The sequence below is a fragment of the Cinclus cinclus genome, chromosome 19 (assembly GCF_963662255.1).
Source record: "Cinclus cinclus chromosome 19, bCinCin1.1, whole genome shotgun sequence".
In the NCBI taxonomy this organism is placed as follows: Eukaryota; Metazoa; Chordata; class Aves; order Passeriformes; family Cinclidae; genus Cinclus; species Cinclus cinclus.
In genome coordinates, this window is record NC_085064.1 from 2,374,401 (window position 1) to 2,388,538 (window position 14,138).

Consider the following 14,138-nt stretch of genomic DNA (forward strand, 5'->3'; position numbering starts at 1 on the left):
CGGCCAGGAATGTCACCCCAGTGTGTCTCTGCTGGGTCTGGGAGGGGCTGGCAGTGGCCTGGCTGGGCTGGGCAGTGCCCAGCGTCGTGGCCCCGTGCAATTCATGGGGTCACTGCTCTCTCTTGGCAGGATGGACAATGGAGAAGCTTGCTTCATTCTCAGCAGCCGAAATGAGGTGGACAGGACGGCAGCGGTGAGTCCAGCCAGAGTGTGGGGATGGGGCATTTTTCAGGTAGAAGGGACTGGGGTGATGTTGATCTCACCTGTGCCCAGCAAAGGAGGGTGCTGGGAGGGGGCTGAGTGCCATGGAGAACCCTGGGGATGGCACAGAGACGTGCAGCAGCACACTGGTGGCTGAGCCCCTGTGAGCTCACCTTTCTTCTGGTGGTTTCCCATCCGTGCTGGGTTTCAGGGAGCAGCAGGGGCAGGAGGAGCCCTTGCTGTACATCTCCTGGGTGCCTGGGTGCTTGGCAGTTCATCCCAGGTGTAGAAGCCTTGGGGAAAATAAACCATCAGCCAAGTAGCTCTTGTGGCTCTTGTCCCTGTCCAGGACCACCAGACCATCCTGAGGGCCTGGGCTGTCAAAGACTTTGCTCCAAACTGTCCTCTCTACGTTCAGATCTTAAAGCCAGAGAACAAATTTCATGTCAAGTTTGCTGGTGAGTTGGAGCAGCTGCACAGCAGCTCTTGGTCAGCTGAGAGCCCTCCTGGACTGGCAGGAGGAGGAAACACCCAGTGCCCAACACCATCCCAGAGTGACCACATTTCCAGGCACTGCCACCCACCTGTCCCCCTCTCCTCCGTGATGGTCCCCTGTGCCTTTCAGATCACGTTGTGTGTGAAGAGGAGTGCAAATACGCCATGCTGGCCCTGAACTGTGTCTGCCCTGCCACCTCCACCCTCATCACGCTGCTGGTGCACACCTCCCGTGGCCAGTGAGTGCTGTCTCTGCCCATCCCTGCCCATCCCTGAGCCTGGAGAGATGGCAGAACGGAGGTCTCTAAGCTCAGGGAGAGAGGGTGGGGGTCTGGGATGGGTCTGAGGAGCACAGTGGGGTCAGGGGCCCCCATCCAGGTCAAAAGCAAAAGCTCATATTGTAAGGGGACCATACCAGTGCAGTTGGGCTGGGCAATGCCAACTTTCCAGATAGGAATAAAATAAAGAGATAAAAATATCTTTGTTTTGGCACGGTCCTGCTGGCAGGGAGGTGAATTCACAGCACAAGCAGCCCCAGACCCTGCAGAGTTTTTCGGGTGGGTGTATATCCAGCATGGCTGGAAGGAGCTCTGCCAGCACAGGAGAGCAGTGGTGTGTGCCCTGCACTCCTTGGCCAGTCAGAAATGTCTGAATTTTGGCTAAAGTGCCATCAAAACAGTTATGAAACATCCTTGCCAGATGCCTCTCGCCCCATGCTCCGAGCTGTTTGCCAACACGGGCTCATGACCCTCCCTCTGCACTCTGCAGGAGCCCTCGTTAAATAAAAAGGCACTTAAAACCCAAAATGAAAACGAGCTCATCTCACCAGCAGTGGCGATGTGTCACTGTCACCTCCCTGCCATCAGGCTCCAGGGCAGATCCAGAGATTATTGGTGCTCTGCCCTGGGATCTGGCTGGAGTTCTGGGATCTGTGCCAGAACTGGGGGGGGGGGGGGTCCCACCCCAGCTCAGAGAGTCCCATCCCATCTTTGGGGGTCCCATTCCAGCCTCAGAATTCCCATGCCAGCCCTGGTGGGTCCCTCCTGATGCTGCTGCTGTGGTTGCAGGGAGGGCCAGGAGTCCCCGGAGCAGTGGCAGAGGATGTACGGGCGCTGCTCGGGCAATGAGGTCTATCACATCCGCATGGGGGACAGCAAATTCTTCATGGAGTACGAGGGGAAGAGCTTCACCTACGCCGCCTTCCACGCGCACAAGAAGTGAGGGCAGGGAGGAGAGATGGGCAGGGGGGGAGAGATGGGCAGGGGGGGAGAGATGGGCAGGGGGGGAGAGATGGGCAGGGAGGAGAGATGGGTAGGGGGAGATGGGCAGGGGGGGAGAGATGGGTAGGGGGAGAGAGATGGGCAGGGGGGGAGAGATGGGCAGGGGGAGATGGGCAGGGGGGGAGAGATGGGTAGGGGGAGATGGGTAGGGGGAGATGGGTAGGGGGAGATGGGCAGGGGGGAGAGATGGGTAGGGGGAGAGAGATGGGCAGGGAGGAGAGATGGGTAGGGGGAGATGGGTAGGGGGAGATGGGCAGGGGGGAGAGATGGGTAGGGGGAGAGAGATGGGCAGGGAGGAGAGATGGGTAGGGGGAGAGAGATGGGCAGGGAGGAGAGATGGGTAGGGGGAGATGGGCAGGGGGGAGAGATGAGTAGGGGGAGATGGGCAGGGGGAGATGGGCAGGGGGGATCTGAATGCCAGGGGCTCAGGGCTGGGACTGGAGGCTCTGCGAGCTCCTTAGTGCAGGGACAATGTCCCGGAGGGGTTTTTTCCCAGCTGGGAATGCCCAGCCCTCGCTCCCGGCGCAGGTACGGCGTCTGCCTGATCGGCATCCGGAGGGAGGAGAACAAAAGCATCCTGCTGAACCCCGGCCCGCGGCACATCATGGCAGCGTCGGACACCTGCTTCTACATCAACATCACCAAGGAGGAGAACTCTGCCTTCATCTTCAAGCAGGAGGAGAAGCAGAAGAAGAAGGGATTTGCGGGCAGCTACGGCGGCCCCTCCCGCCTGCCCGTGCACAGCATCATCGCCAGCATGGGTGAGTCGGGGGGCAGCAGGAGCCTGCACACCCCACTCCGTCACCTTCCCCTCCTTTGGGTTCGTTCTGTGTTTTGTGCACTCCTTGACTACTCCCCAGCACCACCACTGAAAATCCCGTTGCATCCTCTCTCTCCCCCAGTCATCTCACCAGTAAAATACACATTTCCTTGCACCCCGGGTGCTCTCAGCAAGCTCAAATATCGTTATTAAACCTCGTGATGTCCATTGCCATTAAGGGTATTTGCATAAATGCCCCAAGCCTGGATTTAGCCCTCAGTTACTTCCAAGGCTGGAAGTAGAAATGCCGTGGGGCACATCCTAAATCACATTTATGATTCCCAAACCGAGGAAGAGTGTAGTTTTCTCTGCGTCAAGCGGTGCATTTGTGCAAGTGAAAAATGCTATGAGTCATTACTTCCCTCTCGTATCTGGGGAGAACAAGTTTTGGAGGAGCTGAGCCACACGAGCACATTATATTTCAGGCAAATAATTTATGTGTTTGTACTCCTGAGCAGCAATTTGCATAGATTATCCCCCAGCAAACCACGGAGCACTTTGCTGAGCAGTGTTTGTCACAGCTCTCCTCACAGGCTCCTACACAGGGGACCTTTGGCAGAGGTGATGAGAGGGACAGAAATGAAGTGAGTGCCAGCAGGGCAGTGATGTTTGGCAAGGCCAACGCCTGGGCTCTGCTTCTTGGGACACTCCATCAATGTGTTTGATTTTTGGAAGCTGCTGGAGGACAGGATGAGGAAGTCTCTCTTGTCCCCTATTGGATATGAGGAAAAATTCCTTCACAGAAAAGGTTGTGAAGCATTGGCACAGGCTGCCCGGGGCAGTGGTGGAATCGCCATCCCTGGAGGGATTTAAATGATGTGTGGCATTTTGGGAACGTGATTTAGTGGCAGGTTGAGAGTGCTGGGGGAAAAGTTGGATTCAATGATCTTAGAGGACTTTTGCGGCCCCTAGGATTCTGAGAGCTGGAGCTGATCAGGAGGGATGTGAGAGGTGGATGGGGGCATTGCTGCCTGCCTGCCTCTCCGTGGGGCAAAGGGACATCCACAGGAGTGGCAGTGCCAGGGCAGATGTGGTTCCTAACCTGGCTGGTGTCTCCTTGGGCTGCAGGGCTGTAATCTCAGAGATACATCAGCATGATAAAAACTCCTGCAGAGCCCTCAGGGAGCCGCAGGTGGGTGAATGGTTCAGCTGAGGGGAACGGAGAGAGGGACAGACCCCAGGGACAGCTGAGCCCTGGGGAGATGCTGCACACAGTCACCGCTGGGGGTTTTACCCGCACCCCCTGTGCCCACAAATGGTCGAGCATCAGCTGGGCTGTCTCATCCCCGTGCAGGAGGCTTTTCTGACATTTCCCCCCTCCCTTAGAGCGTGTTTGCTGTGCTCCCTCCCCGCCGTGTCCAGGTACAGTGGCCATGGACCTGCAGAACACCGAGTGCCGCCCTGCCAACAGCAGCAAACTGGCACTGCCAGCCGAGAACGGCTCGGGCACGCGCCGGCCCAGCATCGCCCCTGTCCTGGAGCTGGCTGACACCTCCTCCCTGCTGCCCTGTGACCTCCTCAGTGACCAGTCCGAGGACGAGATGACGCAGTCGGACGAGGAGGGCTCGGCGGTTGTGGAGTGAGTTGCTCTCTGTTGATATTCTCTGTTCTTGGTCGGGTTCATTCCAGATGGATCCAGTTTGATTCAGCTGCGTCTGGTTCATTGTGGTTGCGCCCAGTTGGGTCCAGTTTCAGAGGCACTGGGGCCACGTGACATCAACGTGTTTGGTTTTTGGAAGCTGCTGGAGGACAGGATGAGGAAGTCTCTCTTGTATCCCCTGCTGGATATTAGGAAGAATTGGGGGGAACTCAGTGGTGTCTGGGGATGCTCAGGCTCGGGCCCTCTTTGCTTTTCCACAAGCACTCTGTCCCTGCATCTTTACAATCTCATGGCCCTTTGCATAGCAAAAAGTACTCCTAAATACGGATATTCAGGGAATTCCCACTTGCTGCAGGAGAGTTTTGTGAGGTATTTGCCAGTGTTGCTGTTAAATGTTTTCCCCAGCACCTGAGCGCTGGATAAATGGAAAGCTCTCCCTGTCTCCTCACACGGATTTCTCTCTGCTGCAGGTACGTGAAGGGCTACCCCCCAAACTCACCCTACATCGGGAGCTCCCCGACCCTGTGCCACCTCCTGCCTGAGAAAGCCCCGTTCTGCTGCCTGAGGCTGGACAAGGTGTGGAGGGGATGTGGGGGCTGCCTGGGGCTGAACCCCCCCCCAGGACGTGTCCACTGAGCCCCTGCTCTGGCTCTGTCCCACGCCCAGGGCTGCAAACACAACAGCTTTGAGGATGCCAAAGCCTACGGCTTCAAGAACAAGCTGATCATCGTTTCTGCAGAGACAGCAGGGAACGGGCTCTACAACTTCATCGTGCCGCTGCGGGCGTACTACCGCTCCCGCAAGGAGCTCAACCCCATCGTGCTGCTGCTGGACAACAAGCAAGTACTTTTACACGGCTGTTCTGCCTCACGCAGAGCCCTCCCTGCCTCTCCGTGGGCATCTGTGGGGTGGGAGCGTGAGGGAGCAGTGGTGGCACTGCTGAGTGGTGGCACTGCTGAGTGGTGGCATTGCTGCCTTGCCCTGGGGTTTTGTGTCCCTCTTCGCTGCGTGGATGTGCTGAACCACCTCGCTCTCTGTGGCTCTTCCCCTCCAGGCCTGAGCACCACTTTCTGGAGGCCATCTGCTGTTTCCCCATGGTTTACTACATGGAGGGCACCATTGACAAGTAGGTGTTTCTACGTGTGACTTGTTGTGTTCAGCCCAGCCCAGACTTTTCGGAGAAGCCCCAGGGTTGGTAGCATAGAGCTGAACCCACCTTGGGCTTCTCGGGTTGTCAACTCCTCCCTGGGGGATGGGAGCAGGTGAAGAGCAGGTCAGAAGCAGCCTGGGCTCTCTGTGGAACCCCTGTGCTGCTTTCCTGCGTCACTTCCAAGGGCTGACCCTGTGCTCTTCTCTTTGGGAATTGCCCAGCTTGGACAGTTTGCTGCAGTGTGGCATCATCTATGCTGACAACTTGGTGGTGGTGGACAAGGAGAGCACCATGAGTGCTGAGGAGGACTACATGGCAGATGCCAAGACCATTGTCAATGTCCAGACCATGTTCAGGTGAGGGGGACAAGAGCAGGAAGGGTGCCAGTACCTGGGGTGGTGGCTGTGGACAGTGGGACACATCTGGCACTAGGTTTGCTGCAGGAAGCAGCATGTAGTCAGCTATTTCTGACCTCAGACAGGGCAGGGATGGCTGTGGTCTTCCTCAGCCTTTAAATCCTCTGAGAAGCTGCAGGACAACAGATCCCTTTCCATTGCAGGCTCTTCCCCAGCCTCAGCATTATCACGGAGCTGACCCACCCCTCCAACATGAGATTCATGCAGTTCAGAGCCAAGGACAGTTACTCTCTGGCCCTTTCCAAGCTAGAAAAGGTAAGAGGAGGTCGTTCCCTGCATGGGGGCCTGGGAAATCAACGCTGACAATGACTGACTGTGTTTGAGCTCCTCAAAGTCCTGTGCTTTTCCCATGTCCAGAAAACCCAACCACGTCTCACACATTTCCATGGAGACAAAAAAAAAAAAATCCTCTTTTTCTACAGTTCAAAGATGCTACCCTTGTTTCCTCCTGCCACACCCAACAGAAACATTACAACTGTGCCCTCCCATTGCCATGAGTCCTCTAAGTTTCTGTGCAGTCTGAGCTCAAACTTGCCCTTCTTCTTGCAGAGAGAGCGAGAGAATGGCTCCAACCTGGCCTTCATGTTCCGGCTGCCCTTTGCAGCTGGGAGAGTCTTCAGCATCAGCATGTTGGACACGCTGCTCTACCAGGTGAGACAGAGCCCTGCACCAGTGGCCTCCCCTTTGCATCCCCCAAGGGAGCATCTGAGCAAACCTTTCCCTGGTTTCGTGCCCAAATGTCTCCCCAGTCGTTCGTGAAGGATTACATGATCACCATCACTCGGCTGCTGCTGGGCCTCGACACCACGCCGGGCTCCGGGTACCTCTGTGCGGTACGTGCCAAGTGCCCCTGAGGTGAGACCATCAGGCCAAGCTGTCCTGGATCTGGTGGCATCTGTCACCTGGACCTGGTGGCATCTGTCACCCTGTGCACTTCTGCAGAGCTGGTGGGGGGAGCAGCACTGCCAGGTCATTGTTCCCCTCCATTTTGGGGAACCTCAGTGCTCCCAAAAGCCCAAGAGCTGCCAAGGACCAAACACTCTGTTTTGAAGGCTGAGGTCAGAAATTGTCCCTGGTTTTTCCTGTGGAGTCCAGCTCACTTTTGGGATTGTCACGGATGAGCCGGGGTGAAGCTCAGGAGCAGCCCGAGGTGCACAGGGGGGTTCACATTTGTCCTCCGCTCCTCAGATGAAGATCACTGAGGATGACCTGTGGATCCGGACGTACGGGCGCCTCTTCCAGAAGCTCTGTTCCTCCAGTGCCGAGATTCCCATCGGGATTTACAGGACGGAGTCGCACATGTTCGCAACCTCCGAGGTAGGGGCACGGTGGCAGCGTGTGCTGGGAAGGGGCTGCTGGTGGTCCCAGCCAGGGTGGGAGCTGGGATGGTGTTGGTGCCTGGTTGCAGCAGCCGTGGGCAGAGGAGACCGAGGGAAGGGGAGTTTGAGCGTTTCCTTTGTTAGTGTGGCTGCACTAGGTGGTGGTGTCCCGCTTCCCCAGCTGGATACGCTGGGTCAGGGTCAGTGCCCGTCTCTCCGGGCAGTGCTGGATGTTTCTGGCACGGCTCTGCCACACCACTGGGCACCTTGGGGAGCAGGGTGGGCACAGCAGGGCTGTCCCTTTGCTGGACTGACCTTTGGTTTTCCCTTCCTTCTGCTTTGCTGCAGCCTCACGACATCAGAGCGCAGGTGAGTGCCGCTCGTGTGCTGCCTCCCCGTCCACACCCTCCACCCTGTGGCTGATCCCTGGGCTGGCTCTGGCCACCGAGAGCCCCCCTGGGTTTTGTGCCAGCTCTCACCCCAGTGCCAGCACAAGGCTGCCTGTCCCCATGGAAGGGAGATGTTGGATGAGCCTCAGCGCTCTGGGAAAAGTCCTCAGTGCCCTGATGTAATTAACTGGGATAAGGAGCAAGGGAGGGAGCCAGAATCCCTTTTAAATACGTTCAGTTTTCAACTTTGTAAGGAAGCAGCGACAGGGAGCTGAAAGTTGACATTTAATTAAATGCAACCCCGCTCCTTGAGATGCTTTAAAAGGCTTTGTAATAAATTCCTGCTCTCCAGTGGGGATTGCTGGATCAGACATGTGGCAGTACAGATGCTGTAAGAGGGAAGAGAGGGAGAGGAGGGCATGGGCAGATATCCCAGAGGTGATCCTGTGTGAGGTGCCAGGTGCCCACGGGACTCCCCTGAGCACTGCTTACCCAAGGGAAGCTGTGACGGCCCCATCCCTGGAAGCTCAAGGCCAGGTTGGAGTTGGAGCAACCTGGTCTGGTGGGAAGCGTCCCTGCCCATGGCAAGGAGTGGAATGAGGCAAGCTTTATTGTCCTTCCAATCCAAACCATTCTGGGATTCTGTGGAATCTGCCAGCCAGGTGATTTTTGCAGTGATCAAGTCCTGGGAGAGCCCATTTGGGACCCCACCCCGTGGGAGACATCCCACCCTGCCAGTCCCAGGCCAAACCCTTCTTGACCACCCCCCATCCCGCGTGACCTGCTGGGCTTCCAGTCACAGATCTCAATCAATGTTGAGGACTGCGAGGACACCAAGGACGTCAAGGAGCACTGGGGCATCAAGACGAGCCACCACCGCAACTCGTGTTCCAGCGACCAGTCGGAGCATCCTCTGCTGCGGCGCAAGAGCATGCAGTGGGCACGGCGGCTCAGCAGGAAGGGCAACAAGCACTCCAGCAAAACGGCCGAGTGGATCAGCCAGCAGCGCCTCAGCCTGTACCGGCGCTCCGAGCGCCAGGAGCTGTCCGAGCTCGTCAAGAACCGCATGAAGCACCTGGGCTTGCCCACCACCGGGTACGGTAAGTGCCGCTCGCCCCAGCTGCTCTGCGGTGCTCCTCAGGTAACCCCCCCAAGCCGAGCCGAACCCCGCGCCAAGCCCGAACCCCCGAGCCAGCCTAACCCCATGCCGAGCTTAGCGCCTGTCCCCGCGGGCGCCGCTCCGAGCGGTGCCTCATTCCCTGGCTTGCTTGTGCTTGTGCAGACCCCCGGCTCCAGGCTGGGGTCCCGCCACGCAGACCCCCCCCCCCCCCCCTTCCCTGCCACCCCCGGCCGGCTGCGGGCAGCCCCCCCCCCCCCCATTTCTGGGCTCAGGGATGGCTCCAGGCAGGAGTTGGCAGTGGCAGAGTGACTCCGGCCCTTGTGCCTCTGGTGTCCCCACGTTGGCCCCGTTTTGTCCCCCCGCTTTCCAGCCATGCAGAGATGGTGGTTCAGGACAACCCGACCCCAGGTCAGCACAACCCTTGTGCCCGAGATCCCCCGTAGTGTGGCAGGGAGAGGCCAAACCCCGTCAGCTGGCGCAGCCCCCTTTTGTTATGGACTTTAATCCGTCATAAACTCTTCCGTGGAAAACCTTTCGGTGGCCGCAGGGCCGAGTTGCTTCATTGCGTGTGACACCGGTGTGTGGCTGTGACAGCCGCAGCGCTCAGGGTCCCTCTGTGCAGCCCCATCTCTCGTGAAGCTTCTGAGCTGCCCGTCGGTGCTGGCATCTGTGTCCCCCTGGACAGCTCCCACCCCTTGGTTATGACAAAGTCTGTAGCCCACAGCTCCCTTTGTTTGGTTGGTTTTGTTTTAGTTTTTTTGGATTTTTTTGTTTGTTTTTTTTTTTTTCTTTCTTTCTTTCTTTGAAGCCATCCTGTGCTGCTGCTTGTTTGCTCCATCCTCCAAGAGTGTCCGTCCACCCCGTGCTGGCCCCTGCCCACACTCAGGCTGGCAGTGAGCCCTAGCCGGGATGGGAGCTGGTTTTGGGGGGTGGGGTTCCTCCTTTCCCATCTTGGCTTTAGGCACGGGAAAGAGGAGGAGAAAATGTCCAGAAGTGCAGTGCAGGAGGGGTTCGGAGTGGTTTGGAGTGGGGGCCCAGGGGGTGGCTGTGGGCACTGCCAGTGTCCCCAGGGAGAGAGGCAGGAGAGAAGGCTTGTGGTGGGATGGAGCGAGGACAGGGACTGCCAGGCAAGGCCTTGCAATGTTGTATCCCCCCCTCTCCTTTTTTCCCTGCATTCCCAGTCCCAAAATTTCCTGTTGTAGTTTCAGAGGGACTGTCTGGCCTCAGTGAGTCTTGAGGTCAGGTCAGAGCCGGCATCCTTATCCTGGGGCCCATCTGGCAAATTCTGGTTGAAGCAAACTGGGTGAGCTCTGGCAGGAGAGGGGACAGTGGGAGGTACAGGACAGGAACACTGGGCTCCGTGTGGGGACCAGCAGCTCCTTGGGCACCCAGCGGTGCTGGGACTGTGTGTTGTCACCATGTGTCACCGTCAGTGTCTGGACACCCACGGAACAACGTTGCTCTGCCTTCTGCCCCTTTCCTTTTTCTTTTGCTCACGTTATCGCTGCAGCGCAGGAGCTTGTCTCTGATATTTGCCGAGCCATGGCTTGCTGACCTCTCTCTCTCTCTCTGTTTATGTCTGTGCCTTTCCCTGTATGTTCTGTAGAGGATGTAGCAAATTTAACAGCCAGTGATGTGATGAATCGGGTAAACCTGGGATATTTGCAAGGTAATTCCCTTTCCCTGGGAGTCCCGCGTGACTCATGGCGTGCAGTGTACAACAAGATCATGCCAGCTAAGCCCAAACCTCACCCTTGCCAGTTTTCACCTTAGATCCCCAAGCTTTCAGCACTGATTTGTTGGGTGGCATTGGAAAACCAATCAGTGTCCTGTGGTGGTGATGCAAACACAGGGCTCTGCCTAAGCAGGGAGATAGAAACATCAGGGACCCTTTTTTAGCTGAATTCCTACAGGGAAATCACAGCCCTTGGCTTTAATTAACAAAACCCTCCCTCCATGGCTCCACGAGGTGGCTTTGGGCTGTCACAGCCAGTGGCAACTTGAGGAGGGGTCAAGGAGGGGGACAAGTGCTCCAGAGCTGCCTGTGCATGTTGTGATGAGATGCTGGAGCTCCTTCTGGGTCAACCACAGTCCAGGGCAAGGCAGTGCTTTAAAAATCCCTTTGCACCCCTTGGTTTGCCTTCCTGGACTGCTCTCCAGCATTAGAAGACTCCATCTTCTGACCAGGGGTGCTGGGCTCAGCCCGAGGCAGCAGCAGTAGCCACAGGGGCCACTGGTGCTGCAGCCACCCCGGGCACCTTGTGGGGCTCTGTGGGTCCTGTCAGGTTTTCCCATCTTCTTTTTTTTAACCTTTACACCACGGTGGAACATGGCCTGGAGAGGCTTCTTTGTACTGCAGCAGCCCCAAGATTAGCAGCAGCCCATCCCAGCTTAATTTTTGGCTTCGCTAGCCCAGGCTTAAGGTGAAATGTTGGCATTGTCCTACGAAGTGTGTCCTTCATCAGACAGGCAGCCCCAGCTGGGGCTCATGGAAGCCTCAGGCCAGCAGAGTATATTGCCCGGGGGCAGTGGAGATGCAGCAATATACTCGGTGTGCTCAGCAGGGCCCGGCTTGGCTGCATGGGGTCAGGAAACTTCCATGGGGCAGGAAAACCTGCCCAGAGCCAGAGCCCGTCCCTGCCATCCTGTCATGTCAAACCCCGTGTGTCCCGTCGGGTCCCAGGGTCTGTGTGCCACCCTTGCCCCTTACCACCCCCATCCCTGTCTCCCTGTAAGGCTGAGCACTGGATGGCCAAAATTCTCTGGTGGCTCCAGGACAGGACACCCTGGCACAGGTTGGGGGTTCCAGGCAGCATCTCCCCGAGGGTGGTCCCAGGTCCCCCTGGCTGCAGCACCTTCTGTGGTCTCAGGGGTGCCAGGGACGTGTCTGAGCAGCAGAACAAAGGTCTGGTGTGCCCCTGGAAGCACCGCTGGACACGGTACCGGCACAGCTCAGCCCGGGGATGCCCCGGGGCTCATCTGGATGTACCCTGGCAAAGGCACCTCGGGAGGAAACTGCATTCCTGTGCTGGGTGGCTGTGGTGGCTGGAGCTGCATCTGAGGGCTGGAGAAAAGCAGTTTCACCCCCGTGCCAGGGCGATCATTGATCCGTTGTCATTGCTGTGGCAGGAGACCCTGGCTGTGCCCACCGTGGGGCAGGGCAGCCTCTGGCCGGGGGATCCCCCACGCCGGGCAGGGGGACAGCAGGGGTGGGGTGGTGGGAGCAGCAGGACAGGCCCCAGGGAGCTGTGAGCCCCCAGCCTGGAGTTAATGCCCATCCCAGGGGCCGGGTCCTGGTCCTGCTGCCCCCCAAAGCAGCTCCATTTGCATCTCAGAGGGGCCTTTCCAAAAGCCTGGAGAGGTGTCCCAGTGACAAGCCTTGCAGTGAGCTGGTGTCCCGCCGTGCTCCTCATGCTGCCCCCGCGTCCGTCTGTCCGTCCCCTCTCCAACCTGTCCATCCACACCTCATCAGCCCGTCTGGAAACTGTGTCACCTGTCGCAGCTTCCACCCCACCCCGGCGCCCGCAGCCTCGCACCCCCATCCATTTCACCATGATCTTGTTCTTGGCTATTTCGGGAAGCACAGGGGCCCCCCATCATCGAGACCCTCCGTTTGCCCCCGTGGGTACTGCTTTTGGTGGCCCTGAGCCCCTCCCTGGGAGGTCACTGTGGTTTAGAACCATCCCCAAAATGGCATCGATGGCTCTGAAACTCCATGGTGGAGATTTCCCCTGGGCAGGGGAGAGAAGCAATCCGTGGACTAATCCTATGTCTGGATGATGCTAAATTGAGGAATTGAAGGGGAGAGGTGGGCAGAGCGTTGGGGCGGCCCCGGGGGGCGGGGGGGGGGGGGTTCAGGTGCCCTGAGCCAGTGGTTGGAGTTGTGCTGTAGCTGCCACAGCAGGACTAACCTGTTCCCTCTTTTGCACTGAACCAAGGTAAGACTTCTCACTTTATTTTGGGGGGGAGTGGGGACTTTGAAGAGTTACCTCTGCCAGTCCCCTGGGCCGTGCTGTGGTGGGGGAGAGCCTGGGGAGGTGAGGAAGGGAGGTGGCAGCGACGTTCTTGGTGCCGTCCCGGTGGCAGTGACATTGCCTGCGGCTTCTCCTGATGAAGGGACCCATTTGCCAGTGGGACTGAGAGCCACGATGGCATCTGTCACCTTACCTGTTGGGGTGTCTGTGGGGTGTCCCTCCCTCACCAGCCCTGTGCCTCTTCTTGCAGATGAGATGAACGACCACCAGAACACCTTGTCCTACGTCCTGATCAATCCCCCCCCGGACACGCGGCTGGAGCTCAATGACATTGTGTGGGTGTCACCTCCCCCAGAGCCATGAGCTGCCCCCATCCCATTGCTTCCCATGATTTCTCATAAATAACCTCAGGTTGTGCCTCTTTCCCAGGCCATTCCCCCTTCCTGTGTTCCTGAGCAATGCCCAAACCACCCCAGCCCCATCTCAGCTCCCATGGGCAGCGTGGAATTCTCCTTTGGCTTTTGCCACTGAGCATCTGAGGAACAACTCCTGATTATTTATTATAGTATTTTATGGCATTTACACGAACGCCTCCTAATATTTAACACCTCTTACTCAAACAACAGCCGTGCTCTGCAAGCAGCACATCTCTATGGGGCATCCATCAATCCCAGAGGGGAGCTGAAAGATTCCATCAGCGTAACCAAATCCGTGTCCTGCAGGTACCTGATCCGCTCCGACCCGCTGGCCCACGTAGCCAACGACGGCCACAGCCGCAAGAGCAGCTGCAGCAACAAGCTGGGCTCCGGCAACCCCGAAACACGCGACGAGACCCAGCTGTGAGCAGCGGCCGAGCCCCGCGTCCCTGCGGGCCGAGGGCTCCGGGACACGCGGGCAAGCGAGGAGAGGATGGCCCGGCCCCGGGGGAAGGCGGTGCTGCCCGCGGTGCCCCGGAGAAAGGCGATGCCAGCCCGGCTCTGCGCCGCCGGAGGGATGCCCGGAGCGCCGGGAGGGGCGGCACAGCCGCAAACACCCGCGGCCGGGGATGTGCGCCCCGGGGATTTTAACTTTTTATACCAATACCGCAACTAGTGAGAAAGTCTTCGCTGGTGCTGGTGGGACGCGGCTGAGCCCAGACGCTGATGACCCTGGGGGAGCAGGGCTGTGGTTGGTATCGCCCCCGGATGCTGCAGGTTGGGTTGCATTTATGGGGCTGCTGAAGACGAGAGTAAAACTGCACGGAAACCCTGCTCCCCTTCTTCCTCCTCCTCCTCCTCCTTCACCAGGTGTCCCCCAGGGTACCCAAAGTTCTGCTCTTTCAGCCAACTCTTGTCCTTCATCCTCTGCTGGGTTTCTGTTCTGGATGTTGGGGAA

The 14,138-nt window shown here is 58.1% G+C and overlaps 1 protein-coding gene across 3 annotated transcripts in view; it reads left to right on the top strand.

Moving 5' to 3' along the window:
- Positions 1-13,607, top strand: part of KCNT1 (potassium sodium-activated channel subfamily T member 1) — a 62,213-nt gene extending 48,606 nt beyond the window's left edge. Inside the window, exons 13-30 of one of the 3 annotated variants that reach the window (XM_062505561.1) lie at positions 130-193; positions 551-659; positions 827-935; positions 1,764-1,913; positions 2,505-2,737; positions 4,159-4,375; positions 4,867-4,972; positions 5,063-5,235; positions 5,451-5,522; positions 5,768-5,902; positions 6,106-6,217; positions 6,512-6,613; positions 6,712-6,795; positions 7,151-7,279; positions 7,630-7,650; positions 8,467-8,770; positions 13,015-13,099; positions 13,487-13,607. In XM_062505561.1, coding sequence (XP_062361545.1) covers positions 130-193; positions 551-659; positions 827-935; positions 1,764-1,913; positions 2,505-2,737; positions 4,159-4,375; positions 4,867-4,972; positions 5,063-5,235; positions 5,451-5,522; positions 5,768-5,902; positions 6,106-6,217; positions 6,512-6,613; positions 6,712-6,795; positions 7,151-7,279; positions 7,630-7,650; positions 8,467-8,770; positions 13,015-13,099; positions 13,487-13,607 — 2,326 coding nt within the window. The remainder of the gene's footprint in view (positions 1-129; positions 194-550; positions 660-826; positions 936-1,763; positions 1,914-2,504; positions 2,738-4,158; positions 4,376-4,866; positions 4,973-5,062; positions 5,236-5,450; positions 5,523-5,767; positions 5,903-6,105; positions 6,218-6,511; positions 6,614-6,711; positions 6,796-7,150; positions 7,280-7,629; positions 7,651-8,466; positions 8,771-13,014; positions 13,100-13,486) is intronic. The other 2 variants (XM_062505562.1, XM_062505563.1) reach the window with 2 other exon arrangements.
- Positions 13,608-14,138: the final 531 nt, after the last annotated feature.